At 52.1% G+C, this 27926-nt stretch overlaps 12 protein-coding genes across 12 annotated transcripts; 7 read left to right on the top strand and 5 right to left on the bottom strand.

The window, feature by feature from the left end:
- Positions 1-546: 546 nt before the first annotated feature.
- On the top strand, positions 547-1903 carry SNOG_04417 (hypothetical protein; the record flags this gene model as incomplete). The annotated part of the gene is made up of 5 exons (XM_001794783.1): positions 547-567; positions 623-850; positions 1091-1112; positions 1310-1480; positions 1545-1903. 5 exons carry the CDS (start codon positions 547-549, stop codon positions 1901-1903), a joined length of 801 nt encoding a protein of 266 aa, XP_001794835.1.
- A 455-nt stretch (positions 1904-2358) lies between these two features.
- Positions 2359-3614, top strand: SNOG_04416 (hypothetical protein; the record flags this gene model as incomplete). Its single annotated transcript, XM_001794782.1, has 3 exons — positions 2359-2691; positions 2740-3402; positions 3453-3614. The coding sequence occupies 3 exons, from the start codon at positions 2359-2361 to the stop codon at positions 3612-3614; spliced, it is 1158 nt and encodes a 385-aa protein (XP_001794834.1).
- A 1105-nt stretch (positions 3615-4719) lies between these two features.
- SNOG_04415 (hypothetical protein) lies at positions 4720-6610 on the bottom strand (the record flags this gene model as incomplete). The annotated part of the gene is made up of 3 exons (XM_001794781.1): positions 4720-4955; positions 5065-6126; positions 6538-6610. The coding sequence occupies 3 exons, from the start codon at positions 6608-6610 to the stop codon at positions 4720-4722; spliced, it is 1371 nt and encodes a 456-aa protein (XP_001794833.1).
- A 2235-nt stretch (positions 6611-8845) lies between these two features.
- SNOG_04414 (hypothetical protein) lies at positions 8846-10264 on the bottom strand (the record flags this gene model as incomplete). Its single annotated transcript, XM_001794780.1, has 1 exon — positions 8846-10264. One exon carries the CDS (start codon positions 10262-10264, stop codon positions 8846-8848), a length of 1419 nt encoding a protein of 472 aa, XP_001794832.1.
- A 306-nt stretch (positions 10265-10570) lies between these two features.
- Positions 10571-10951, bottom strand: SNOG_04413 (hypothetical protein; the record flags this gene model as incomplete). The annotated part of the gene is made up of 2 exons (XM_001794779.1): positions 10571-10614; positions 10741-10951. The coding sequence occupies 2 exons, from the start codon at positions 10949-10951 to the stop codon at positions 10571-10573; spliced, it is 255 nt and encodes an 84-aa protein (XP_001794831.1).
- An 869-nt stretch (positions 10952-11820) lies between these two features.
- On the top strand, positions 11821-14634 carry SNOG_04412 (hypothetical protein; the record flags this gene model as incomplete). The annotated part of the gene is made up of 1 exon (XM_001794778.1): positions 11821-14634. One exon carries the CDS (start codon positions 11821-11823, stop codon positions 14632-14634), a length of 2814 nt encoding a protein of 937 aa, XP_001794830.1.
- Positions 14635-14658: 24 nt separating this feature from the next.
- On the bottom strand, positions 14659-15258 carry SNOG_04411 (hypothetical protein; the record flags this gene model as incomplete). Its single annotated transcript, XM_001794777.1, has 2 exons — positions 14659-14975; positions 15027-15258. 2 exons carry the CDS (start codon positions 15256-15258, stop codon positions 14659-14661), a joined length of 549 nt encoding a protein of 182 aa, XP_001794829.1.
- Positions 15259-15722: 464 nt separating this feature from the next.
- Positions 15723-15851, top strand: SNOG_04410 (hypothetical protein; the record flags this gene model as incomplete). Its single annotated transcript, XM_001794776.1, has 2 exons — positions 15723-15777; positions 15805-15851. 2 exons carry the CDS (start codon positions 15723-15725, stop codon positions 15849-15851), a joined length of 102 nt encoding a protein of 33 aa, XP_001794828.1.
- Positions 15852-17114: 1263 nt separating this feature from the next.
- On the top strand, positions 17115-18872 carry SNOG_04409 (hypothetical protein; the record flags this gene model as incomplete). Its single annotated transcript, XM_001794775.1, has 2 exons — positions 17115-18237; positions 18289-18872. The coding sequence occupies 2 exons, from the start codon at positions 17115-17117 to the stop codon at positions 18870-18872; spliced, it is 1707 nt and encodes a 568-aa protein (XP_001794827.1).
- A 1217-nt stretch (positions 18873-20089) lies between these two features.
- SNOG_04408 (hypothetical protein) lies at positions 20090-21263 on the top strand (the record flags this gene model as incomplete). The annotated part of the gene is made up of 2 exons (XM_001794774.1): positions 20090-20424; positions 20717-21263. The coding sequence occupies 2 exons, from the start codon at positions 20090-20092 to the stop codon at positions 21261-21263; spliced, it is 882 nt and encodes a 293-aa protein (XP_001794826.1).
- A 509-nt stretch (positions 21264-21772) lies between these two features.
- Positions 21773-23291, bottom strand: SNOG_04407 (hypothetical protein; the record flags this gene model as incomplete). Its single annotated transcript, XM_001794773.1, has 2 exons — positions 21773-23011; positions 23145-23291. 2 exons carry the CDS (start codon positions 23289-23291, stop codon positions 21773-21775), a joined length of 1386 nt encoding a protein of 461 aa, XP_001794825.1.
- Positions 23292-23744: 453 nt separating this feature from the next.
- SNOG_04406 (hypothetical protein) lies at positions 23745-27746 on the top strand (the record flags this gene model as incomplete). Its single annotated transcript, XM_001794772.1, has 5 exons — positions 23745-23962; positions 24012-24962; positions 25599-25793; positions 26026-26209; positions 26262-27746. 5 exons carry the CDS (start codon positions 23745-23747, stop codon positions 27744-27746), a joined length of 3033 nt encoding a protein of 1010 aa, XP_001794824.1.
- Between the last annotated feature and the right edge of the window lie 180 nt (positions 27747-27926).

The raw sequence follows: 27926 nt of genomic DNA, 5'->3' as shown, positions 1-27926 counted from the left end.
ACCTTAAACTTGGAATCCTTTGCTCGCCCGTTGCTGCATGTCGCTGTCAATCTGAGTCCACTTCCGCAGTTATTATCGGGTTTCCTGCGACGCGATGAGTGGAACCCGAAAGATATACATGTTGAACATTGGGCGCGGAGATGCGCACGAGGGATGAGTCGCCCTCTCTGGCCGCGTCCTCAGTCATCATCTCGATTATTCCCAGAACCACGGCTTGGAGAACCCTGCGCACTGTCTGGTTCGGAAGGAGCACTAGTAGATAAAGTTCGAATGATACCCTACATCCAGCGAATCCGTCGCTTGGGCTAAGACTGATGCAAAAAACACGTTGTCTGATAGAGAGAAACACTCACAAGTGGCTGAACTAGCCATTCCAAGCAGAGTAAGGTTCGTTTGGGGAGGTACTTCCCGAGCCGGCAGGAGCTCGACTCAAGTCATGTTGGCGCAGCCACACTGTGCATGAGCTTGTCTTCAAAGCATCCCCAGCCTTTAAGATGTAGTTGTGTTCATTGTAAGAACGACCTCTGTCTTTCGACCAGCGACAGAATGAAGATTGTGACGTCAATCGTAGGTTTCTCAGAACCGAAGGGAGAGGATGCTGATCTTACTGACACTCTGGCAGGCCTTACAAGCATTTCTGGTTATTTTGGCTTTCGCCACGACTGTGTTGAGATGCTGGGTCCGCGTGAAGTTGGGTCGTCATCGAATCACGCTTCCTGATTACCTAGTGATTGTCGGTTGGTTTTGCACTGTAGGGTGGTTCGCATGCTCTGTCACGGCTCTTCGCCTTGAACACGACCGTCCGCTGACAGGACCTGAACTCTTGTCAGACTCAGTGGAGTATTTGACGGTACGCCTTACAAAATTGCCATGCTGCAGACGTCGCTGACAACCCTGTCTTGTTTCTAGACAGTCTTTGTGTCGTCCTACTTCTTTGATGTTGGCCTATACTTTCCGAAAGCTTCGCTATTGGCTTTCTACTGGTGGCTCATTCCTCTGGGTTTTCGCAGCCTTCGAATAACTATCTACGTCGCGACGGTGTATATGGCATGCGCTTGTGGAACCTCACTGTTAATGAACACGTTGATAGCGCAGCCAATATCAAATAACTGGTAAGCCGCTCAGTCCGCTCTTCTAAAGCCGTCTGGAACTCGTATTGATATCTCCAGGTCGGTCGAGAACCAGAAACTTTCTCTCTGGAACTCAGCAGAGGCCCTCTACGTAAATTGGTCCTTGAACTGGTCTACAGACATTTTGTGTACGACCCCACTCCTGATAGTCCGGTACTGAAGTAGCTGACCACGCACAGTATTCGTGCTTCCGTTCTTTGTTCTACCCTCGTTGAAGCTACGCGGTCGTCAAAAGCTCGCTCTCTGCGGAATCTTCTCTCTCGGCCTCATCACAATCATCATTAGCCTGACACGCTTCATCAAAGTCGCGTTCCCTCAAGGCGACAACTTCATCGATGACGCGTCTGGCAGTAAGTCTACACTGGCAGTGTGCCGACCTCCTCTCCTCACGAACTGAGTCCTGACCATTTGCAGACTTGTGGTGTACTGCTGAGATGTGCACGGCAACCATCGTCGTTTCCCTGCCAATGCTCAAACCTCTTCTCATGCGCATCACTCCTCTAAATACTTCAGACCGCAGCAACAGCGCTTACAAGAATGCCGATTCGAGGAAGTCTAATGGCCTCCCTGGGGCGGCGCGATCATATGGTCAAGCCAGGCTCATCTGGCGACGACGAAGTAGAGTTGGTGCTTCGAGAACTCAGGGAATCTCGGAAATCGAGCCTCAGCCAAGCGCGGACCGCAAGTGCATCAGACATACAGGACTCCAAGGATGGCGTAAGAGTCACCACAAACTTCGGCATCACAAGAGATGTCTTACGAGTAGCTTCTGAATGGAGATATGACTTGAACTTGGTGTCGCGCACAATGGATCAAGAAGGTCTTTCAGGATTGCCACAATACCATGCATCCTTGATTTGTGACAACACATGCTATAAAAGAGTAAGGACTAATGATTGCAATCAGCTGTAAAGTGTCACATCAGTGCAGTACGACCAATTCTGTCTTCCCAATCTCTACTTCTAGTCGCAAGTAACGTCATTGTAAGTTAATCTTGTTCAATACGGTCGTTCAAGAGGGTACACACTTTACTCAATGGTGGTCGCACGGCTGTAACAACCCCGCACACGCTAGCCATTTATAGATACCTTCAGTTCACCGAGGCTAACACTTCACTCCGCAGGAGCTTACTCGACTAGCATCACCCATCAAAATGCAGGAAAATAACCTTTCGACCGAACATTAAAGTCCGCGAATATTTATTTTTTCAAGTAAAGAGTAGGGAATCATGCCGGAACAAGCACAACAGAAGGCGCGCCACGACCTCGATGATGCTAAGCTGGGCGAATACCTCAAGGACTACTTGCCAAATCTCAAGCTACCGGTTGTGTCGACAAAGATCGGTTATGGGCAGAGCAACCCAACGTACTTCGTTGATGATGCGAGCAAGAATAGGTTTATCCTCCGGAAGAAGCCTTCCGGGACGATCATCTCACCTGTAGCACATCAAGTCGACCGCGAGTACAAAGTGCTCAAGGCATTAGGGAGCGTGGAAGGCTTCCCAGTTCCAAAAGTATACTGCCTCAGTATGGATACTTCGATCATCGGAACCGCATTTTATGTACGTCTTTTACTGCCCGACTTACACCGTGGTACTAAGATGTGATAGGTCATGGAGTATATTGAAGGTCGCATCATTACCGATCCAAACCTGTCGACACTTTCCCCAACAGAAAGGCGTTCGGCTTGGTTCTCTCTAGTGTCGACACTGGCATGGCTTCACTCCATTGATCCAGACACCATTGGTCTTTCCAACTTTGGCAAGAAGACTGGCTTCTACACACGCCACTGTAATACCTTTTCACATATAGAGGCTCAACAGGCCAAAGTCAAGGATGTCAAGACTGGGAAGGAACTGGGGCGCGCGCATCCCAACTTCGACGAGATTGTGGAATACGTTCGCAAGAACGTCCCGACGGACCGGACCAGCATTGTTCACGGGGACTACAAATTCGACAATGTGATTCTGCATCCGACGGAGCCACGGGTCATTGCCATTCTGGACTGGGAGTTGAGCACCATTGGCCATCCCCTCATGGACGCAGTGTATGTCGTAGGCCCGTACTGGAATCGTGCGAGCTCGAGCGGCATGTCTGGCGGTCCAAAGGTAGAAGCCAGAGATGACCAGGGAGGCGAAGTGTACGATCCAGAGAACCAGGCGAAGAACGGCATGCCGAGCATGGACGAGTTGATGGACGAATACACACGGATAACAGGCTGGGACCCAAGGAAAGATCAGTGGGAGATTGCAAAAGTGTTCCACCTCATGAGGGTATGCTCACCGACTTCCCCTATTCTCTGCCCATCACTGACAATCCCTAGGGCAGCACCATCAGTCATGGAATCCAAGCGCGGACGATCTCAGGGCAAGCAAGCAGCGAGTTCTCGCACATCTACTTTGAGAACACAAAGCGCGGGCTAGACGCCGCCCTGGCCAAAGTGCGCTCCATGAAAGAGCAAGGAGCGCCGCGCAGCTCGCTATGACAGCGGACTCGCCCTCCGCCAGACGCGACATGCATCACCGTCCGCCCGCCGTCGTTCACCAGCACCGCCCAATGTCAAGAAAAGCACCCGAACAATTCCGCGTCTCATATCCCTTTCCGTACCCACCCGGGCACAGACACCCCCACGCACGTGCGTCGTCGTTACAACACCGCCTTGCACGGTGACGCAACTCCACAATACAGCCGCGAAGCTCCGAGATGCAATCGTGTCTGATCGGCGCCCAACATAACTCTAATTGTGCAATCGCCTGCCAACCGTTGGCGTTTCGCTTGGGCTTTTGCTTCCCACAAAACACACCAAGACCTTGGCTGTTCGTGCGTCAAACGTGCATTCCAAAGGATCAATATGCATGCGCCTATGTCGTGCTTGGGTCTACCGCCACGGTGCTTGTTCCGGTTTATTTTCTTCCGGGGGGCAAGGCGAGACGGTAGGGATGTTTCATTCGTGTGCTATAGTTTAGTCGCCCAGATAATGATGATTTTCAATGAGGCTCTTGGTGTTCGTGTCTTGGGGTTTGCATGTGATTGTTCGTCATTGCTCTCTCCTGTTCACATGTTGTGAATGCTATGCTGGCTTTTTCAATGTTCGCACCTAGGTGAAGTGGAGAAGCAGTGAGCCATGATTTTACGAAAATAGAAAGGGCCACAGAGCGCGCGCGTGCATTTGAATGGTGAATCTAAGCATTGATCCCGTTCCAGACCTCGTCATCGTTCTATATGCCTCCTTTCGCGCAGAAAATTGCCCGTGGTATCTGTGTGCCCTTCCCATTTTCAACGCCTGCGCTATGCCAAAATATAGTGATAGAAGTAAAAGAAAGTGGTATCTACAAATGTTGCGCCGCTGATAAGCCGCCCCTGATTCTATAACGTGGTTGAGACTAGAAGTACATTTGGAAAGGTGGGGTTCCACTGGCAGCTTTCGAGAATGTGAAGGATGAAAGCAACACGCGATGTGGGGTATAAAGAGCGTAAAACTTTTGAAAGCGCGGGGAGATTATGAGGAAGAACGAGTGACATAGGTAAGAAAATCCAGGTTGTGGCGATGAAGCCATGTGCTCAGAGAGCAAAGATGTGTAGTGAAGTAATCAATGATCCGCGTTGTCTTCGTCCATCATGGGGTACATGATGTCTCCAACAATCACAGCTTGAACGTGGTTGAACAGGACGTAGACCCACATGCACAGGATTGCGATGGTGAGCCCATTGCCTACGAAGAGTATCGTCTCGTCCTGAAGAGCGTTGCCAATTGAGATTGTAGCGATGACGAACCCAGTGTTAGGGAAGACCATAGCCCACCATCCCAAATGGAAGTAGAGAGCCCATGAGTGGATGACCTGTTCAATAATAGTCAGTGTCTGAATGGAGAAGTGGTAAGTATTTGACTTACAGCAACGAGAGTGATCATGAAGAACCACATAGCAAGAACCCACAGGAACAATGCAACAACGATCGCGCCAATGTTCGCAGCATTTTGGCGTCAACAAGGCCGTCACCCTGCAGATCGAAGTCGTCTGGGAGAGCGTTTGCCATTCCGATCAAAGCAAGGCAGGTGAAGGAAGGTGGTCCAACACCAATAAACATGGCTCCTCGGTGTTCACGTCCAGGGTAACCGACCTGCATCAAGCGTCCGATGTAGTGTGCGTACATGATGATAGCCATGGTGAAGCCGAGGCCCTGGCAACCTAGACCAGCGACGAGAATTGGCATTCTTGAGCTTACTGGCTGATCTTGAGCAATGACCGAAGCAATAGTACCAGCCAACATGACTGGGAAGACAGGCAAGAGCCACGATGGCATAAAGCTAGTCAGCTTGTAGGTGTGGCAACAGAACAAGAACGAATATTGGAAGGACGCCAGACAGAAGGTCATGAAAGTGTAAGCCCAGAAGGCAACCGCTATGCTGGTGACCGCCCAAGAGCGGTTGGGGTGGTCTACCTCGTATGCCTGGATAATGTACTTCTGTGTACCTGTAATGATGGTGGCTACGGAGAGGAAGAAAGGTCCAAGGAAGAGACCTTCACGCTCGTGAGTGATCGAAGCCTTGAAAGAACCGGGAAACTTGGTGAACCGAAGGATCATTGTTCCAGTGATGCCGAAAAAGAAGATCAAGTTGAGGATGAAGAAGACTGCGCCAATAGTGATGAGACCAGGAAAGGAGTGTGGCTGGATAGAGATGAGGGTCGCGATACCACCCGTGGCCATAGTCAGTGTGTACCAAGCCCATGTGAAGTGGCGGAGCCTTTCACTGAAAGGAAGATATGGCTGATTGGGATCCTTCTTGTGAGGGATCTTCGAGTGGTAGTCCCAGCCTCCGTGGCCATGGCCATGACCATCATCGTGCTTCTCTTTCTCGAGGTCGATGGATGGAGGTGGCATAACGGGATTTGATTGTGGAACTGGGTCAGTAAAAGGGTTGTCTGGCCGTGGCTCCCTCTCTTTGACATCTATGGGGTATCCATTGGCATCGACCGGGCCAGGGAAGTAGCCCTGACCTGTCGGGTATGGTCCTGCAGGTGTCTGCACCCAGGTGTTTGTGCGAGTGGTCTCTCCAGACTCTGGGACTAGACCAGTTGGTGGTGGTCCATAAGGAGCAGTGTATGGTGGTGATTGCTGTTGTTGTTGTTGTTGTTGTTGTTGGGGTTGTGAAAAGTTCGAATAGTTTCGCGAGTGTTGTGCATTCTGGGGGGTGTACGAGCGAGGTTCTGCGCCAGACAAACGTGGTCCTGAAGGCAGACCATACTGTCCCTGTGGCATGGGAGCTGGAGGAGGAGGTCCCATCTGGTATCCAAATGGAGTCATGGTTGGTGGTGGTGGAGGAGAGGTGTAGTTTGGTCGGGGTGCGGAAGGAGCGGCATATTGGTTTTGTTGTTGGTCATTTGATGGTGGATACTGGCTCTGATCACCGCTGTTGAAATTTGGGTTGAAGGCTGGTTTGTTGTCAAATGACAGGCCTTCGGGCTGGTAACGAGTGTCCATGGCTGAAGTCTATGGAAAAGGTGTCCTGCACCGTGGAGTTGAAAGGAAGCGCCGACGTATAAATCAACAGTGAAAGGTGTTGAGGACCGTCGGGCAGCTATAATATTAATTTAGGAACGGGCCGTGGGTCAAAGTAGGGACGCCGGGAATGTAGGATCTAAGATAGAGGCCATGTCTTAACAAGCACACATTAGGATCAACATGGGGGGTGGACTGTCCCCCGGTCCCGTTTCGCGACTTGTACCATCATTAGACACTAAAATCTGCTGGCGGTTAGTGGAGCATCTTGCAGAGGCGATGTAGGGGTGCAGTGGCATCTCGTAATGCTTGGCTGAGGTAAAGTGTTGCGTACCTTCTCCTAGGTACCCACAACCCGAGTCCGAATAAGCTCTTCTGTTGTGCTAGCGCCCGTGCTCCTGGGAGACACAAGCGTCTTCCTCGCCTCGATGCATGCTAGATGTGGAAACCGGACTTGGCGACTGTCCGCTCCGCCAAGGTGTTTGAACGGGCTTGCCTCCGTCAAAGCTCGTGATAAGCCCTGAGGCAGTGCTTCTCGAAGTTGTAGGATCTGCACTTAGTTTGGCTAGTGGACTTACGTCCGTACAATGTGACGTACGACTTGACGTGGAAAGGGCTGCGCCAAAGTCCTATAGGTTCACTTCGCAACATGTAGTGGTCCGCGGATAGATTACACGATGTCGACAACAGACGTCGAAATCTCCCGCTCGTTTCGGAGAAATGCAGCATCTTGGCCTAGTCTGAAGAACATAGCTCTGAGAACGCTGCGCGCTTGGAACGACACGGGAATAATACCGTAACAACGATGACCTTACATGGGCCCGCTACCGTTCAGGTGTTGTAGTTTGTGTTTCCCAACAGATGCACCAGTAAGATGGTGAGGCTCCATTTCCTCCGAAGCGCGGCCAAGCAAAACCCAAGGGCGGGAGATGAGCACAGCGAATGGAATAAGGTGCGGCTCAAAACGTGGGAATGCGGTGATTCGCGCCGAGGGTGAGGCTTGAAACGGGTGACGAAACGCCAGAAGCGGACCTCTCTGTGTCGGATTTGATGCCAAGCACCCAAGCATCCCGCGCAAAACAGTAGGACCCACCGACTTGGAGCTCAAGGTGCCCCAGGGAGGTCTGTCCACTGATAAGAACGACGGAGCCTTTACGCTAGTGGCCTTGCAAGGACACGGCACGTCTCATCCATGGCGATGGCGAAAAAGCGATGTCGTCTCAACAATGCGAGAGAAGTCGCCAAAGGTCCACTTGGGAGTATCACCCTGTCTCTGGCCAAGCCCAAGCCTTAGGCAAAAAGCGTATTTCTACCTCGTTCAGAAACATTTTCGTGTATACTTGCACTTGTTATGGCGGAGTTGAAAGGGCGTGTCGCATAAACTTGGTGCTACTGTAGGGGCGGTACTGTTCACAGACGGCGACTCCCGTTGTGCAAGCGCGGGGCTAACACAACATGCGACGTCTATTGCGATTGGTTGGGTAGTCATTTTTCTTCTTGCGCCCCTTTTCGTTGAGAAATTGATGATAACTGATGTGCGTGGTATGTACCACAAACTGAATCGTGACAAGCACCGGCGCCTTGGGCTGCTGCATGTGAGCGTCGGGCCGCGTACAGGGCTCCATCGTTGGATCCACATCGTTGCGCGTATACAATTATGAAAACGTCGAGTCCGGGCCCAATGAAGGGTGTGATGCAGAAAAGAAAGGAGAGTAGCGCACGGCGCAGGCGAGAATGACGAAGCGTTGGTGGCTGGTGCACAGGTTGCCTTTTCGCCGAGATACTTGGCGTATCAACAAAACCATCTCAGACGCCGCGATGTCAGTACAAGTGGAGCCAAGTGACAGTTATGTAGCTATTTGAGATGCGCTGTGGAGCTCGTCGCTCTGCATTCGCGCTGTACATGATCACGGCAAGTTCCATGAGCATGGCACAATCGCACAAGGAGGTCCAGTCATTCAGCCTTGTTTGAAACCTTACATATCATCAGTCACGATCATAATCATAATAGCGTTTGATCAAATTTGGATTAACGTTGCTAAGACTTGGTGATTCTTGGAGTGACAGTCTTAGAATTGTGATGACGAGTTGTCTCGAAACGGATCAATTCACAAATGAGTGGTCGCAACATTGAGCATCTTGCTGCGATCATGTGAAGATCGCCATGCAGCTCAGTAGAGCTCAAGTCGTAAAGCCTGGCCAACCGGTTCCAACCATCTAGACTTCTTTGGCACCTTGTAAAGTCGCATCCTTATCTCCCGAGTGTCTTCCTTCTGACAGTCCTCCTTCTGACAGTCCGTCCTGATGAATTTCTTCAAGCGGATCCACACCCACTCTACGAGCTTCAGCCTCCGTAAACGTGCCGTATAGGTCCACCGAATCGATCTGATCCATATGCTCAAGCGGAAAGCAGGCGTTCAATGCATAAAATACCACAGCACTGATGAAGAAGCCTACCAAAATAGTCAGTAATCGAACACGTGGACAAACGGAAACACACTGACCGATCATGAAAGCCATGTAGTACAGTTGAAGCACCGCCCTGGGAGGATTCAGATCGCCCCGGACCGACACAACCAGCCCACCGATCGTCGGTGCCCATCCGCAAACCCACGCGGGCATGGCTCGCCAATTGAAGCCATTCCAAAACATGTAGGAAGAGTCGTGGGTCCGGTAGAGATGGCTCAAACGAATCCTTCTCTTTCTGATAACATAGTAGTCGCAGGCCATGATACCAATGATAGGCGCAAGAAAGACGGAAAACGACGACAACACCGTGATGAAGGTCGTTGCTTTGTTGATCAGCTGCCATGGCTGAACAATCCAGGCTGCAACAAACGTGATGATAGCTCCACGACGTATATCTTTGGCACACATGTTAGCAATAGTGCCTTCTTTGATGGTTCCCAAGATGGACATACCGATGTAACGAGGAAACAATCCGGCCAAGTCGATTCCTCCAGCTATGGTGTTACCGCATATGTTTTCGAACATTGCAGTGAAAGCAAAGCCAGCAGCAAGGAAGAACACTCCCGCGCGAGCTTTGGATGAGCCGTTGCCGTTCTCCATCATCCGCATTAGCAGGTCTGGGGGATTCCAGTACACCTCGTCATAGATCTTCTGGGAGGCAGCAGCCGTTACTAACCCTATCAAAGACACTAAGACACCTGTGATGAGACAGCTTGTGATGGTGCCAATGATGTAGGATCTTCGCGCTTTCGCGTATCGAGAGAAGTCAGAACCATTCGTTATGCCAGCCGCAAGACCGCCGATGCCCTGATTGATGCCAGCCATGATGAGCCATGATGCACCAAACGGCGAGCCATCTGGAAGCTTTTGTCCAGAATTCCACAGTGGGCCGACGCCCTTCGCAACTGACAAAGCCCAGATCATCCAGGACAACATGCCGGCGCCGCACCAAGCACACACGATGAGGAACGGAATCTTGAACTTCTCGGGGCGCAACCAGAGAAACGGCGTGGAAAGGAACCAGAATACCACAAATCCGACGAATTGGTCCGTCGTGGCTGGCATCTCTGGACCGAAGGTATTCTTCATGCGAGCGAAGGACGGCCAAAGAGCCGTGAGGCATACTGCAAGGAGGCGACCACCGTTCCAGCCTAGACATCTCAGCATCTTGGGCAATCAAAAACCCTGACTTGGTTGTGACCTACATTGCACCGCGTTCCATATAAAATTGAGTAAGATCCGCATTAGAAGCGGAACATAGCTGCCTCTCATGCCCCAGCTGTATCTGTTCTGCACAGTAAAGCCGATGTGCCATGTGAGTCCGATCCATGCCACCAGGGTCGAAAACAGAGCGATGAGAATTCGGCTGACGACGATGATCAACATGGCCTGAGGCACTGACAGTCCCATTGCTAGTTTTGCGTTAGTCAAGTAGTTCCCTGCGAGCAACAAGGTGCGGTAACATGTAGCGTTCTATCCATTGTCCGCCTGTGCGATCTCGATCTTGTCGTTATAGACTACGTGTCATACATGCGCCTGTATAGCCTCACCACTATACAAAATACATGTCCACATTTTCGAAGTTCGTACGCTGGGCGGGGCACGAGTTACGCGGCACCTGTTGCAGGGACATAGTGGCTTACTGAGGTAAGTGCTTGGGGTCTGCCAGTTGGCGACATTCAGGCTAGCAATGGCCCAGAACCCGTAGTAATTGAAGGATCCCCATGTTCGTCTATCCGGCGGCAAAGGTATTAAATCGCGGTTACTCCAAGCATCCGTCTGCTCATGTTTAGCTTCATTGCCCTTTAGTCGAACGTGCTGGCCGAGCCCAGCCAGTCTGCTTCGTATTCCCATGGTTGCGCCGACCTCGTGTGGATGGTAGTCAAGACCGACGCGCATATGTGCGAAGCCGACCGTTTTAGATGTGCCGCCTCAGGCTCATCAACCGGACCGAATGCATCTTCTACATGGGAACCTCATTAGGTCCGAATGTAACTGCGTGCCAATGGCATGGCATCGCGCAATATTGGAGCATGATACGTGGAAAGCCGCATGGCGAACTGCAGGTTGGAGTAGTGAGGGGTAAAGCAGACCGGGCACCTTATCTTATCAGACGATCTCGGGACGAGTGCCTCCACAGCAGCAAATCATGACACCCCCATCTTGCAGCAAATGCTGACTCAAAGTGCCGGTACTGGTTGCGTGATTGCCTAATTGCCTGATGACTGCAGTGTGGTGGAGAGGATCGGGGTGGGAGCTGCCTCGACAGCGGAGCTCGTCCGGCTTTCGGAGCTAACCCCGCTTATCAGATCTTTTCTGCAGCGTTTGTGAATTGATGTCAACATCTACATTACACGTAGCAAGATGTCGACCTCTCGAAATTTGCGAATCGGTGTTGATGTTGGCGGGTAAGAGAACGCTGATTGCCTGCAAAGACCATAGCTAAGAGCTCATGTAGAACCAACACAGATGGTGTGATTATAGATCCTACGCGGTCGCAAGACGATGATAGAGGAATTGTTGCTTGGTACGATTGATCTCGTCTTTTCTGTAGGACACCTGAGGGGTCATTTGCGTCCTCAATTTGCGACTCTTCGTCTTTACTACCATGCAGCTGGTATCTGAGCTCTTCACAATCATGACAAAAGCTTATTTCGTTTCGTAGGCACAAAGCACCAACGACGACGGATCCAAGCCATGGGATTGCCAACGCGATCACGACCATGTTCAAGTCGGCCTCCGTTGCCCCATCTTCGGTGGCCAGTGTGACAATAGGAACTACCCATTTTGTTAATGCAGTCGTAACTCGCGACTCGACACGTCTGTCTCGTGTTGCAGTAATTCGATTGTCCGGACAGTTCAGCAAGCATGCACCTCCGGGCGTAGATTGGCCTGCCTCTTTGCGAAAGATCATCCTAGGACATTACGCGCTAGTCAAAGGAGGCCTGGAGGTTGATGGTAGTCTTATATCGGACATCAAAGAGCACGAGATCCTGGAACAGTGCAAGATCATCAAGGAAAAGAATATCAAGAGCATCGTGGTGAATGGTGTCTTCAGTCCGATAGACACGATGGAAAAGCAAGAAGAACGTGCGGCGGAGATCATCAAGCGTGAGCTGGGAGACGGTGTCGACATAGTCCTCAGCAAGACAGTCGCGAACCTGGGGTTCTTGGAGCGCGAGAATGCGGCAATTCTCAACGCATCGATATTGTCCTTCGCCCGAAAGACCATCGCATCTTTCCAGGATCCCATGAAAGAGCTTGGCCTGAATTGTCCCGTGTTCATCACACAAAACGATGGCACAATACTAAGTGGTGAAGCCGCGAGTCGGTTGCCAATACGAACCTTCTCGTCCGGCCCAACGAACAGTATGCGCGGCGCAGCCTTCTTGATCGGCAAAGATAATGAGAAGGGAGAAGCAATGATGGTCGTGGATGTAGGTGGTACAACCACCGATGTTGGCTTGCTACTCGCGAACGGCTTTCCTAGACAACAGGCTGCATACTCTGAGCTTTCGGGTGTCAGGATGAATTTCTCATACCCCGACGTAAAGAGCATTGGTCTGGGTGGCGGGAGTCTGGTCAGGAGAATCCAAGGCAAGTTGCACGTTGGACCAGAATCAGTTGGCTACAAGCTGCCAGAAAAAGCGCTTGTCTTTGGGGGCGATACACCTACAACTACTGATTACATGGTCGCGGCATCTCTGGAGCTCAAGATTGGTGATCCTGAGAAAGTGAGGGAAAAGCTTGATCAGAATGACATACAGGATTTCCAGAGTGAAGTCAAAAGCATGCTTGAGCGCATTATCGACACGATGAAGACGGCTCCCGAGGATCTGCCAGTCTTGCTGGTCGGCGGTGGCGCTATTGTTGCTCCAGATACCCTTCGAGGGGCTAGTAGGGTTATCAAACCAAAATGGTCAGGAGTGGCGAATGCCATAGGCGCCGCAATGGCTCGCGTGAGCGCTGTTGTGGACACAGTCAAGTCGACAGAAAAGCAGACATCGAAAGAGATCCTAGCAGACATATGCGAGGCTGCAAAACAGAAAACAATCGAGGCCGGAGCACTTCCAGCATCTGTTCAGATTGTAGAAGTCGAAGATTTGCCTCTGCAGTACGTGGCAAACCAAACGCGCTTCATCGTTAGGGCGGCTGGAGACTTTGACTTCTCGCGATCGAGCGACTTTGCAGACCTCCACGTCAAGAAAGAGGAGGACGGTTCAGCAACACGGACAGAAGACTCTAATGATCCTGCTGCTGCACCTGCGGCCGATGACAACTCTGTGGAAGATGAGACACCGGACGTTGAGATCGCGACGTACGTGCCAAAAGTCATCAATCGTGAATGGTGGATCTCTGAAGTCGACCTTGCTTGGATCACCATCGGTTGCTACATCTTGGGGACAGGCGGCGGTGGCTCCCCATACTCGACAATGCTACGCGTGCGTGGTATACTGAGATCTGGCAATACTGTCCGCGTCGTCAGTCCAGACGACCTGAAAGATGATGACAGAGTCGGGTGCGGTGGTGGTGCAGGCAGCCCAACAGTTGGGATCGAGAAATTGTCGGCAGACGAGATGATGGATGCGCAGAACCACCTCTATGATTTGTTCAAAGGTGGCCGTGCGACGCACGTCATCCCTTTGGAAATTGGCGGCTCGAACGGTTTACAGGGTCTGGTCCTCGGCTCCTCTCAAAACATGGACGTACCATGTGTCGATGCAGATTGGATGGGTAGAGCGTACCCTACGAAATGGCAAACAACGCCAGTGGTCTTCGGCGAGCGTGACATAATCTTTGCGCCGGTAGCTATAGCAGACGGTAATGGCAACACCTTGTATATGGGCACTGCTGCGAGCGATCTCAAGGTCGAACAAGTCATCAGAGCTGCCCTGAGCCAGATGGGAAGCTCAGTGGGAGCAGCCGATGCACCTGTCACAGGCGCCGAGACAAGAAGGTGGGCAGTTGAACACACGATCTCGCTGTCGTGGCGTATCGGCCGCGAAGTCGCACGTGCCCGAAAAGAGAATAGGATCGACAATGTTGCTGAGTGCATCATCGACGCTGTAGGCGGTACTAAAGCCGGACGTGTCCTGTTCAAAGGCAAGATTGTCGGTGTGGAGCGTAAGCTCTACATGGGACATGTATATGGAGAGGTCATCATCGAAGGCACAGAAGCAGCGTACGCAGGCAGGATTAAGATCCCCTTCAAGAACGAGAACATTGCAGCGATTCGCATACCAGAAAGCGGCGACAGCGAGACCGGAAAGGAAAAGAACGAAGATGTGCTGGCCATAGTTCCAGATCTGATTGCCGTCATTGATGCGCAGAACGGTGAAGCGGTTGGCACGCCAGAGTATCGATACGGTCTACTCGTGCAGGTTCTCGCCTTCACTGCTAGCGAGAGGTGGACAAGCCCGCGAGGCATTGAGATTGGAGGTCCAAAGAGTTTCGGTCTGGATCATCTTCAGTACAAGCCTCTTGGCACATTTGTGAAACCGATCAGTGTGATAGATGAGTATGACGCAAAGGCTTGAATTGTGTTTTCCATAACACGGGTATCAGTATAGGAAGTTGCCATGTCCACCGTACAGCGGCATTATCAGCTTAACAGCCGCTTCGTAGCTTGTAAACAGTATTCCACCACTGAACACAGTTCGACCCAACCTCATCGTCGTGCCTTTCCAGAAGCCTCGCATGCCGTAATCTAGGATAACACTCTTCACGGCTTCGGTGGTACTTGTGCCGATAGCACTCTGACTGCGCGTTTTGATGACGTCAAAAGGCTGGGTTGTAAGAGTAGTTACTACGCCAGCAACAGATCCGTTTGCGAAGTTTACAGCGGTGGACTGCTTAATATCTCTCTTCTTCTCGAAGTCTAGGTACCTGGTAAGCAGAAGGCTCTATGTCAATTCTCGGACGAGCGTACCTTTCAAAACGTTGTAAGTCCCCATACGGAAAGCGGTAGCTGATGCCTGCTTCAATGTATTTCCAATGAAACCACGATACAGCCCCAAAATGCCATTCTCTTTCCAGATAGTGGTGGTAGCATGCCAACCGGACTTGAAGCGCTTCTCATGCCGTGCATCATCTATCATTGCTGTTTTGATGCGTTCTGATGGCGTTACAGCTGTTGCTGACGCAGCAATCCCGGCAGTCATGCCTGCTAATAAGTTCCGCACAGGTGATAGCGAGCCGGTCTCGGGATCTGCGAAAGCTTCCTTTATCTGGTCGAAGAAGAGGAACCGGACGCCATCTTTGCCTATTGAGCCCTGTGATACGCGTTGGCCTTGTTCGCAACAGAGTTGGTTCAAGGGATCGACACGTGATCAAGTTCCTCCTACAATGACCACAACCGCAGCAAATAGAGAATGCAACCTTACAAAAATGCCAAAAGATAAGAGAAAGAATGACTCACAAGAACAAGAGGCCCACAACCTTTGTATACAGCCCGGATACCGTCTTTTTGGTAGACCTGCCGAACAACATAAAATGGATTACGTGGTGTCGGCACGCCCTTCTCTTGCCTCAATTGCACTCTTGTTTTCGCGAATTCAAGAGGATACTTGGTTAGCTGTCAGTCACGCGATCTCTTTCTCAATTGGGTCCGTTGCTGCACACCGATATGAATCCTTCTACACCACCAGCAACTCCACCCGCGGCGAGCGAAACTATTGCTGGTGTGTTCGCATCCTACACAAAGTCAGCAAGTTTGAACATGATGATGGAAGACCACACCCACATTGGCGCCTGAAACCATTGAAGCCCGTGTTACGATGGTGTTTTGTTGATCGTTCCGCAGGTTCGGAAAGATGCGAGCTCGATGCGGGTTGCCGAAAACCAGACGAATCGCGAGCCGGCGACGATAAGGCTAAGGATTGATCCACCTCACTCCAAAATCGTTCAATTGCGCGCTGAGTCCAACCAGGAGCAACGGGCGAGTGGAAAAGAGCACCCAGTCTCGGTGTAGTGGACGAAGCTCCGAAATTCGGGGTGACTCGGGTGACGTCAAGTCCGTGCACCAACGCTTTGAGAGCGAGCAAACGCGTCGCACGCGACTTTCACTCCAAGCCGACCGAGGTACAAACATTCTGTGAGCCATTTCCGCGCCTCCTCTTTAGTTGCTCATATCATGTTTCGACCAGATGTCACATGTCAGCAACACATGCGCAAAGAAGACGCTCCCAATCAATGTTCAGCATCTGTTGACAGTTCCTTACACGATGATTTCAATTAGCCCTCAGTACAGAGAGGCTCGATTTCGGGTTAAGTCTCGGCACGATTTCAATATCATAGTAATTCCGCCTCAGTCTCCAATTTACAAGGGACATGCACTCGACATTGGAGTCATCTCATCGAATCACTTTGGCGGTCTATACTGCCCGTGAAACATCACCAGGTGCCCAGTACATCGCCCTCGCAGCCTCGTCAATGAATGAGACAAACTTTTTCGTGGAAAGTGTAGGATTTTCTAGAGCTTGCTGCTAGTCTTAACTCTCTCCATAACTTCCAGATCATCAACTCGTACCGAAATAGAAAAATGGTTTGCTCGATCGCTTGGCAACCCGGAACTCTACCAACACCAGGCTGCAGCAAAGTTCGTGTCCGCTCTTCGCCTACACAATGGGAGCTAATAATCTTTACAGATATACTTCTTATAGGCTTAGGGGAGCCTGAACGCATACACAGCTATAAGATACTCTACCTTAATCTATAGAGATATTTGAATATGTACAGGCTACCTCGTCACCTCTTCTCGATGGGAAGATGCGGGTCAGAGTTTTGCCGACGCCTGATTCCAATGCCATCTTGATGGAAGCACTGAACTCGCTAGTCTTCACAAAAAGGCTTCGTAGTGCGATTGAACGTGAGGAGCACCATGTTGGTTGTTCCGAGAATGGACATTGGCCATCAGGGTGCGACATGTGGTGACTACCTCGTAAATGACATGACAGAGAGAACAATATCTCATGCCTGAAACCTCAATTCCTGCTTAGAGGACGGAAAGCAAAGCACAATGCACGTACACGACGTCCTCATCATTGGAGCGGGCCCTGCCGGGTTGGCAGCTGCTGCAAGACTACACGAGCACACTCCCTCGGCGACGTTCACCGACGATGAGCATCAACGCTACCACTGGATCAAGAAGCATGGTCGAAAAATGAATATTAAGAACTATAGGACCAACAAGAACTCATTGCCCACGCCACCATCAAGTCCAGAGACTTCGGAATGCGGATGCGACGGTCACGCCACGGGTGAGGCACTCGATATGCTAGTACTCGATGCCGACGGTGACGAGTGGATGGCGAAATGGAATCGACTATTCAAGACCTTTGGAATCAACTATCTGCGCAGTCCAATGTTCTTCCAGATCGATCCAGCCGACCGCGATGCCTTACTTGCGTATGCATACGAGCAAGACCGAGCGAAAGAACTGCAAGCACTCCCGGGATGTGCTGGCAAAGAAGTGAGCAAACACAAGAAGAAGAAACGTATCAATTCAAAAGGCAGGTTTCTGGGAAGGACGCCCGACATCGATGAGAGGGACCGCAAGGACTACTTCACGCCAAGCACAGGTTTGTTTGCATCTCACTGCTGCGAGGTCGTACAGCGTTATAGATTAGGCAAGGAAATGCTACGACAGGAACGAGCTACAAACATCGAGTACAACACAGTGATATCCTTCCCGGACGCAGAGGTCGAAAGCGTCATCTCCGATGACGGTGCAGACGAAGAAGCCAAAGTCTTTCGTGTTACGACTGACAAGGGCGTTCGATTTGCAAGAGTCGTTATCCTTGCTGTAGGTCCTGGAAATGGACCCTGTATACCTTCAATACCTGGCCTGCCAACGCCTACTCCGCACGAGGGCTACACACATGCGATGCAGATCAAACAGTTTCCACCGCCGCATGTAAAGGCAAAGATTGACGCTCGACGGCAGACGAGGATGCTCATTGTTGGCGGCGGCCTGACGAGTATCCAGCTAGCTGACCTTGCTCTTAAGCGAGGCGTGAGCAAGGTCTGGCTTCTGATCCGAGGTGAATTGAAAGTCAAGTACTTTGACGTGGATCTGGACTGGGTGGGCAAATTTCGCAACTTCAAGCAAGCCGAGTTTTGGACTGCAGACACTGACGAAGGTATTATCTGTCTCAACCTAGAGTCATTCAACCTGTACTGACCTTCTCCAGAACGCTTCGAGATGATCTCCCAAGCCAGAAATGGCGGTAGTATGACACCGCGGTACCGCAAAATCCTCGATGCACATGTAGCAAGCGGCAAGATCTCTCTCCATACTCACACTACCCTGCAGTCTGCATCCTGGGATGAGGAGTTGAAATCCTGGACGTGTAAGACTTCGACGCCTGACGTGTGCATTCCATCGGTTGATTACATTGTGTTCGCAACCGGCATTCAATCGAACATCGAGACAATACCATTTATGCAGACCATCCAGCAGCAGCATCCGATCGAAACAATCGGCGGCCTGCCATGTCTCAACGACGATCTGATGTGGAACGATGAAGTCCCTCTCTTCGTCACCGGCAGGCTGGCTGGATTGCGCCTAGGACCGGGCGCGCCGAACTTGGTGGGAGCGAGGATTGGTGCAGAGCGCATCGCATGGAACGTCGAGGATGTACTGAAGAAGATGGGAAGGCTTAGTGGGCCCAGCCAAGAGAGTGATGAGAGTGACAGTGCCGACGAGAAGATGAACGCGTATGCGGCGGCGAGGGACAATCGCTTTGATAGCCTATTTGAGATTGACGAGAACTGAGAGCCTGCATCTGGGGATCGAATTCTGAGTCAATTGAAAAATGCAACTCCTGAAGAAAGCAGGGAAGTTCCGTCGATAGTGATGGCATCGAGAGCCAAGGCTGCACGAGGCGAGCAGTGCAGCTCCAGGCATGATTGAGTAGACCATAAATATCTCAAAAATCTACACATGCATATCATGAAATTTCCACCACTCCCTAGCAATTCTGTGAAGATGTTCTCAACTCATGCCGCCCTGCGCATCCTCGGCGGGTGGATTTGACCTGCTACCCCGCATGACCAGAACATTTTGCTTTTGCCCCTCCCGCTCGCCACTTCTCTGTCTGCCGGTTTGTTTTCAACCACATCCCACGCTTAAAGCATGGGTTAGACCGCTTTGCACATAAGTGTTGTACGATTATAATCTGATTAATTTTCGGTTTCTTCATCCTTCAATAAACCGGGCGCTTGGGTAAGATTCTTCCATCACCAAGTTGTCCGTCCTTGTCTAATAATTCCTAGTCTAGGGGTATGATTGTACGAGTCTCCCACCACACCCGCCCTTCTTCCATGTCTAACAAACCATCAGTTCGCTTCGCATTACCGCAATGCCCACTTGTGAAAGGTCGTGGGTTCAATTCCCACAGCGTCCAATTTTTTGGCCGCTACGGCGGCAGTATTACTTTTTTGACACCTGAGTGTCATTCTTTTATATCTTATCCAGCTTCTGGCAACTTTTGGAGGTGATCGAATTGGTGGTGGTGCAAATATCCGTCACTGACGGTGCAACTCGGATGCGCATTGAACCACTACGCCAGCAAAACGATGTCGCAACACGCGCGATTGATTTCACAGACTCTGCGGTGTTGGGCGAACATCATCGCGTGCATTTTGAGGCTGATTTGCACCATAGTCGGATGGTGCCTTTTTTTCGTGGGTTGAATTCCCATCGCGTCCAGACCTTTTGCCTCCCGTCAACAGACTCGCCACTACTTGAGCTAGATCTTACGTTGACACTACTCGACCAGGCCATCCGGAGAAACCTCTACTCAGGTGGCTTAGAGTATGTGCTGAACACGTGTCTCATGACCGACCCTACCTTACATCGATGAGCAAGCAGTGTTTGTGGCAGCCACCCATTTGGGAAGGCTTATTCTAGCGCAGCCGATGAAAACGAGTGCTCTCAATCCTCGCTTGCGCATGGCGTGCATCGATGCAGGACTGCCGGCAAGAAATACAATGTACTGCTTTCGGCGCGAGCGCATCATTCACGCGAAGCATACATACGGCACCGAAGCAGCCAAAACAATCGCTGGGCATGTCGAAGGGTCAAATGCGCACGAGCATTATGACACTGTAAACGTTGGCGATATAGACATTCAAGCCTACAATGCTTGTAGAGAAAGCATGTCGCGCGAGGACGCACGAAAAATGTTTCGTCAGGCGAACCAGTCGCTGTATAACCAGACTTCTAGTCCTAAAGACTACCAAACCAATCTGCGCAAAGAGACGGACGCCAGAGTTTTCGATCGTGAGAGGACAAATCCGGAGCTTGCTGCTTCAGCCCGCTGTGTGTGAAGAAGGCTAATGATGCCACGTATGCCTTCTTACATGACACACTCGACAAAACTACTCCCCTAAAGCGTGGATACACGAACAGCTTCACGGGCGCTTTCAAGGTACGCTCGAGCTACCAAGACTATGTGCACGGTATCACTGACTGTCCATAGGCACATCTCAAGGCTTTGAATACACCAGAATCCGCCGAAGTACTGCATAATCTCGATGCTGCGTCATGTGAGCGCAAACCAGCGCCGAAGAAGATACGGCAAAAGCTTCGTGGCCAAGTGCTGGAGGAAATTGCAGAGGAGATGAGGGGGCTGTTGAAGGACAAGTCGGCCAGTGGAGGCATTACCGCAACTCGGGCGGTGCACCGAAAGCCGTGAACGAGGACGCTAAGAAAGCTCGCAAGGAGATAGACCTCGTCACAAACAAGAGACTAGCTGCGGTCAATAGTCTGCTGAGAGAGAATGACAGTGGTGCTGTCGTTGATGAGGGTGTCGACGAGCGATCTGATCTCAACATCGATCCAGACCAGGTTGAAGAAGATGAGGCTATTAGGAACCCGAAAGGCGAACCAGGTGCCTGGAAGTTCTTCGAAGACAACGAAGAAGTTGTCGTGATCGGAGTCGGACACGAAGGTCAAGACCAAAAAGAAGCCAAAGGCAGGGTTGCTAACGATGCACTTGATGCTCGGAAAGCTTTCTTACTGCAACACATTGCAGCCAACGAGTGCCCTACCTCGGGCCTCACGTGCATCTTGGATCCGAGCTCCACTGCAAAGGCGAGAAGCAAGAAGTGGAACAGGGCGCAACTGCACAAGCATCTCAGGTCGAAGGCCCACTCCTGCTGAGAACAGCTTATCCCCCCCATCATCGCGCCGCCCGGCGCAGCAAATTCAATCAGGCTGTCGACCTTCAAGGCTATTTTAGCCCTTCACAACGTCCTAATACGCTGTCGAGTCTAGCCAGGCTGGTATATAAGATGCCCGCTGGTCTCCGATAGTTCCCTGAGGGTCTCTGGACAGAGCGATTGCAGCACCAGGAAAAAGAGCTCACACGCGTCGAGAGCAAGTATCCCAGACCACAATAAGAGGGAGATGGGTTGTAGGAAGCAGTTTTTCTCTTAGTTGGGTTCGATTCCCACCACGTCCAAAAAAACTTTGTCTGCACGAGGGTCAATTCTTGTTCCTCGCGCGTTGAGTAGGTTTTGTGGCTATATGTCTCGCAATCGCAATGCATGGGACGATCAGAGAAATACATCAATCAAGTGGGGACATACACGATGCACGACCATATCACGGACTTATTCCATTTTATACACTAAACTCGCTCTAATCCGCGCTCTCTACCAAGCCAACGCTCACAACTCGTTGTGCTCGGGCTGCCTCTCAGCCTCAGCGAGAAGCTCCTTGGGCAATTTCTCCTTCTTGCCCTCGCCCATGCGGATTGCATCGACCCAGGCCTCAACCTCGGCCGCAGTCAAAGCGCTGCCAGTGTACTTCTTGTACCACGCGCGCTTGCCGTGGGTAGCGACAAGGTGCGTCTGGTCGTCGCCGCCCAGGCTCAAGGACGAGCGCAGCGACGCTGCGAGAGGGTTCGAGTCGGGGACGGTGACGAAGGGGAACAAGCGGCTTGATGCGGTGTCGTGCTTCTTGTGGATATCGGCGAGTGCGATGATGACATCCCCCGTTGTGCTTGAAGACTCGTCCTTGGGGAGGATAGCGAGGATGCAGGTCTTGCTCTGCTCGTTCAGGCAGAGAGCTTGGAGCTCGGAAGCGTCGGCGATGGAGGGAAGGGTGTGCTGGACATCGTCCGTGGGAAGTTCGATGGGCTCGGGCGCATCCTCGTTCTTGACGTTGGGGCCGGGCGACTCGGTGGGGACGACGGGCTCTTCAACGACCTCTTCGGTGGCGGACGCAGCAGCAGAGGATGCGTCTTCAGACTTGTGTGCGGCCGAAGCCTTGGAGAGCTTGCTGGAAGCCTTGGCGTCCTTCTTAGTGTCCTTCTTCGCCTTGGGCTTCTTCTCCTTCGGCGGTGGGCAGTCGGGGTTTGGCGGGGCGACCTGCGACAGAAACTTGACCATGGCCTCCTTCTCGACCTTGCCGTCAAACTTGATGGGCTCCTCCGAGCCAGGCTTCAGGAGGACCAGGCTTGGGAAGGTGGTGATGCCAAACTTCTCGACCGCTTCCTTCTCCGTCTTCTTGACCTGGGCGACAGACACGATGCCGGCGAAGTCGATGGCGAGGGCCTTCAGGGTAGCGCTCACAACCCCCTTGTCACTGAACAGGATAGCCTTTGCGGTGTCCTTGTTTGCCTCCAGCCATGCGCCGAGGTCCTTGTCGGTCGCTCGCTTCACCGAGTTTGGCACCTTGTCCTTGACGGCGTTGACGATGCCCTTGGCAGTGCGCTCGCCCTGGTAGTCGTCTACGATGGGCTTGCCTGGCTTCTTGCCGGGGCGCACAATCTTCAGTGTAGGGAAGCCCTGGACGCCCATCTGCCCGCAGAAGGGCTTGTTCATCTCCTCATCGCAGTTGACGGCGGCGACCTTGGCGATACCGGCGAGGGATTTGGCGGCGGTTTCGTATGCGGGCTTGAGGTTCTTGCAGTGACCGCACCATGGCGCATAGAATCTGTGGTTGTTAGAGTGGAAGCGGTCGTGGGCCGGACGAGCTTACTCTACAATCTGGGCCACTGTTAGTTGGAGACACATTTTCGTATACAGAAACACGCACAGAAGTATAGTTGGACTTGGCGATGAGCCGGTCATAGTCCGGTCCGTTGATGGAGAGCACACCCGACTTCTTGGTGTACATGCTCTCGGCGTTGACATCGAGAGCGAACGCAGCCGTGGCCGCGAGCAGAGCTGTGGTGCGCACCATTGTCGTCGTTGAGGCTAGAACAGTATGTGGTCGAGAAGAGGAGTTGAAGAAGTGAAGGCGACAGCGGCGGACTTATGTACGGGATCTCACATAATTAGATTTGAAAGGTGGCATCTTCACACGACGTGATGCTCTTACCATACCAAGTGGCCATAGCTCGAAAGTGTGGGGTTACAGGGTTCATGCAACATGCGACATGACGGCACCGCGCTCCAACATCTGCCTCGAGCTATCTCGACTCTTCTATCACATCGGACCGCCAACACCAACATCTCGCGACCGCAACCATGGCCGACGCTATTCCGGGCAAACTCAAGGGCCTGCAGCTCGCACCCTTTGCGAAACGGGCGGCGCAGCTGGAGAAGTTCAAGCCCATCATCACGTACTGGTGTGAGTTGTCTTAACATGTCCACCTTCAGCTCCACAGACTGACTTCACTTAGTACGATTCCATATGGTGCAGAAGATCATTGCTGGCGGACTGCATTCAGCCGACCAAGAATGCACCGCCTACACAACCGACCTCATGGAGAAACTCGAGCAAGCAAAAGCCCAGAACCCCAGTGAAGATGCCCTTCTAGATGATGTCGCTGCGAGCGCATACTGTGAGCAGTTCGCACTACAGACCTTCGCCAAGGGCGACAAGGATATGACGGAAAATAAGGCCACCAAGTGCGTACGAGTATGCAATCGTGCGAGTTGAGTACTGACTGAACTGCAGCAACACCGTCGACACTCTGCTTGCTGCCTCCACGTTCCTCGAAATCCTGACCATATGGAAGAAAGACGACCCTGAGATTACATCCAAGACAAAGTACGCAAAGTACCACGCTCTGCGCATCCTCAAGGCCATCAAAGCCGGCGAAGACCCAAACCTCACAAACCCCGTCAAGGAAACATCAGAAGAGTTGGCCTCACCCCCTATGCTGGATCCAAATGACCCAGAAGTACAAAGCATAAACCACAGCGCTTCACAGGCGCCCCCCGAGAACCCATACCAACCCTACGTCGAAACGGCGCCGAACACCAATGCGCAACCATCGCCGACCATCTCTGCGCCGCAAGTCTCGCCTCCACCCAATCTCCCATCTGCGCCCACGGGGTATACACATGGCTCACACAACGATGTCTCTCCCATGTCGCAACCTGCGTCATCACGTCGCGCTTCTGCCACGTCGGCCGGCGGGGGCTACTTTCCTAGGATGACTCCGCCAACTTTCACCGCAGAGAACACTGCGCCAAGTCTCCCGACCGCGCCTTCGATTACGGAGGACCCTGAAACATCAGGTCTAGGGCAGTCCACACTACCCACTGACTCCTCATTACCTCAAGCACCTCAAGCTCCAGACCCAGCAAGCTTCTACCAGAATCCGGCTTCTTCACCACCAATGGCGCAACCTCCTCAACAACCTCCGCAGAACTCTTTCCCCACACCGCCTCCACAAAACGCTTACCGATCACCTCCTGGCGTGAACCCGTACGCGGCGCCACCTCCACAGGCACCGCAAGTTGCTCAACCACCGCCGCGACAAACGCCTCAAGCCCCCGCGCCATACGCGCAGGCACCCCCGCAAAATCCATATGCCCAGCCATCTGCGCCGCATCCAGCATCATCTCAAGGCCCATTCAGAGACGATGAACGTTCCATTGCAGAAGCCCAGAAACACGCAAAGTGGGCTATTTCAGCCCTAAACTTCGACGATGCAGCAACCGCGGTCAAAGAACTGCGTATCGCGCTGAGCGCCTTGGGTGCGAATTAATAAACATATCTTTACGATATCCCTGTATGCTGGAGATCTTGCAACGGATTTGTAGAAGGTTTTTGATGCTGTATACCCCTCGTTTTGTATGTAGATATGGCACATAAAAAGAGCCAAAAAATCAAACATATGCATGAGCCACAACCAGAGCCTCGTGGTACTTTTGACGCCAGGAAGCTACCCCACTGTCGTTTAATACTATAGACCTGGTTCAAGTTGTAGTGAGATTCATCGCCGCGATTCACGTTCAAGAGCCATGCGCGCCAAGCTTCTGGCGCCAAAGCACGTGCCATCAAATATCAATCGGAGCTCAGGCTTCTTTCTTCCAACCACCTTCTCCGTCATGGCTTGAATCGACCCCGCGATGCAGCCACAACTAACATACTGCCCTGACACATCGTGATTGACTGTTGAGAATGGCGCCCATGTCGCCCTTCAGCGCGTCAGACATAACCGAAAAGGCGCGAAGGGATCTGCTTCTGCTGCTCGAGGGTGTAAGGTAAAATGATCAGCGCGCCGTGCTGCTCACGCTGACGCGTCTAGATCAGAGGCAAGAAGAATCTTGTGCTTGAGAAAGCGCTCGCTGGCCCTCTGAACCTGCTCGTCAAGTTCTCCACGCTGCAGGAATATGGCGTAGACAAGCCCTTCTTCCTGGAGAACGACAATGTCGACTCGTCGCAGCGCAATGTCGTCTTCCTCGTCAGAGGAGAAAAGGCGAAGACGGTCATGGCTGTCGCTGGTACGTGATACATCTCACGTCACATTATTTTTGTTATCATGGGAGCTTTACGGCTCAATTTGGGATCTGAAAAGTAGGCTAGGCAGATAGCATCCACTCTGTCTAGTCAGTCTTGATCCCTAGATCGACACATAAGCACTTTTATTGGAGTACTCGTCATCTTCTATACGTTGATACTCTATTGTACGGTGCTGACATACTTCCGTAGATCAAATCAAGCGCATAAGACGTGACAGTCAAATCGAACATGAGTTCTCAATCTTCTGGGCGCCCCGCCGTACTATGGTCTCTGACCAGCTGCTCGAAGAGGCGGGCGTGCTTGGTGAAGCCAGTGTGAGCGAATGGCCGCTGTTCTTCGTGCCCCTCGCAGATGATGTGTTGTCGCTTGAGCTGGAAGATGCCGTATCCGATCTCTACCTGGTATGATTTCGTGCATCGGAGACGATGTACATTGTGACTGACCCTTTGATAGAAGAAGGACCCAACATCCATCTACCTTGCAGCGAAGGCGCTGATGCTGCAGCAACAGAAATCTGGTCTCTTTCCGCGCATCATTGGCAAAGGTGACAATGGCAAACGCCTCGCTGACCTTCTCATCCGCATGCGTACCGAAGTCACTGCTGGCGAGACGTCGAACACCTCTGGGCCTTCGCTTCTAGGCCTGGCTCCAAGCTCGACCATCGACAGCCTCATTATAGTCGATCGAGAAGTCGACTTCCCTACTGTCCTACTTACTCAGTTGACGTACGAGGGTCTTATAGACGAGGTCTTCAACATCACCGCAAATCAGACGGAGGTTGACTCTTCAGTCATTGGTAACGCGACCCCACAGCAAGGCCAGACTGGCTCTGCATCCACAAGCATGAAGCGCAAGATCATGATCGACCCCAAAGACGCATTGTACAGCGAGCTCGGCGACGCAAACTTCGCCATCGTAGGCAACCTCCTTAATAAAGCCGCTCGCCGCCTCCAAAGCACCACAGGTCGGGATCAAATCGCTGCGAAAACCACCTCTGAGCTACGCGACTTCGTCGCCAAACTCCCAGGCTTCCAAGCCGAACAAGCAAGCCTGAAACTGCACACCGCCCTCGCCGAGGAAATCATCAAATACACACGCAACGAGACCTTCACCCGCTCCCTTGAAGTCCAGCAAAACATCATGTCCGGCGCAGACCCCACCACCCAACACGACACAATCTTCGAGCTCATCAACCGCGCCATCCCCCTCCCCATCATCCTGCGCCTTATCTGTCTCGAATCTACCACAAACGCCGGTATCCGGCCCAAAGACCTCGAGGCCTTCAAGCGCGCCGTCATCCAGGCCTACGGACCCCAGCACATCCTCACTCTCTCCGCGCTCGAGAAAATGGGCCTCTTGGGTGTCAGAGGTGGTGTCGGGCTTGGCGGCACGCAGGCGAAACCAGGCAGTGTGACGAATTACACCCCGCTGCGGAAGAGTCTGGCCATCTGGGACGATGAGGTGAATGAGGCTGCGCCGAACGACATCAGCTACACGTTCAGCGGGTATGCGCCGCTGAGTGTGCGACTCGTGCAGAGCGTCGTGCAGAAACAGACGCTGGCGAATATCATCAAGCCTCCGGGTAATGGCGCGTCGGCGCAGGCGAATCCGCTGGCGCAGGGGCTGCGGATCTTTGACGATGCGAGCAAGTATGTTAGGGGTGCGACGTTTGATGAGACGCAGAGTGGCGAGGAGAAGGCGGTTAAGGCGAGAAATCTGCTTAATGGGAGTCATGGGGATGCGCAAAAGACGATTGTCGTGTTCTTCCTGGGTGGGGTTACGAGGGCTGAGATTGCGGCGTTGAGGTTCGTGGGTGGCAAGTTGAAGGAGGTTGGTGGAGAGGGCAGGGGAAGTCGCATCGTGGTGTGCACAACGAACATGATCAAAGGCGAGAATCTGCTGGACGGTGCGATTGAGAAGGCTCAGTTCAAGGCTTAGGCATCTACATACACAGCACATCACGTTTGCATAAAAACATTTGAAGTCGTACTCGTTCAATTTTCCCTTTTGTCCTTCTCTCGAACCCAGGCTGGGCCAGTACATAAGACATCCATTACGATCGTAACGTCAGGCATGGTCATGAGAGGTACATACAATACTTTTGTTGCGTTCCGCCCC

The sequence above is a fragment of the Parastagonospora nodorum genome (genome assembly GCF_000146915.1).
Source record: "Parastagonospora nodorum SN15 chromosome Unknown scaffold_6, whole genome shotgun sequence".
Classification (NCBI taxonomy): Eukaryota; Fungi; Ascomycota; class Dothideomycetes; order Pleosporales; family Phaeosphaeriaceae; genus Parastagonospora; species Parastagonospora nodorum.
This window is presented reverse-complemented; position numbering and strand designations above follow the sequence as displayed.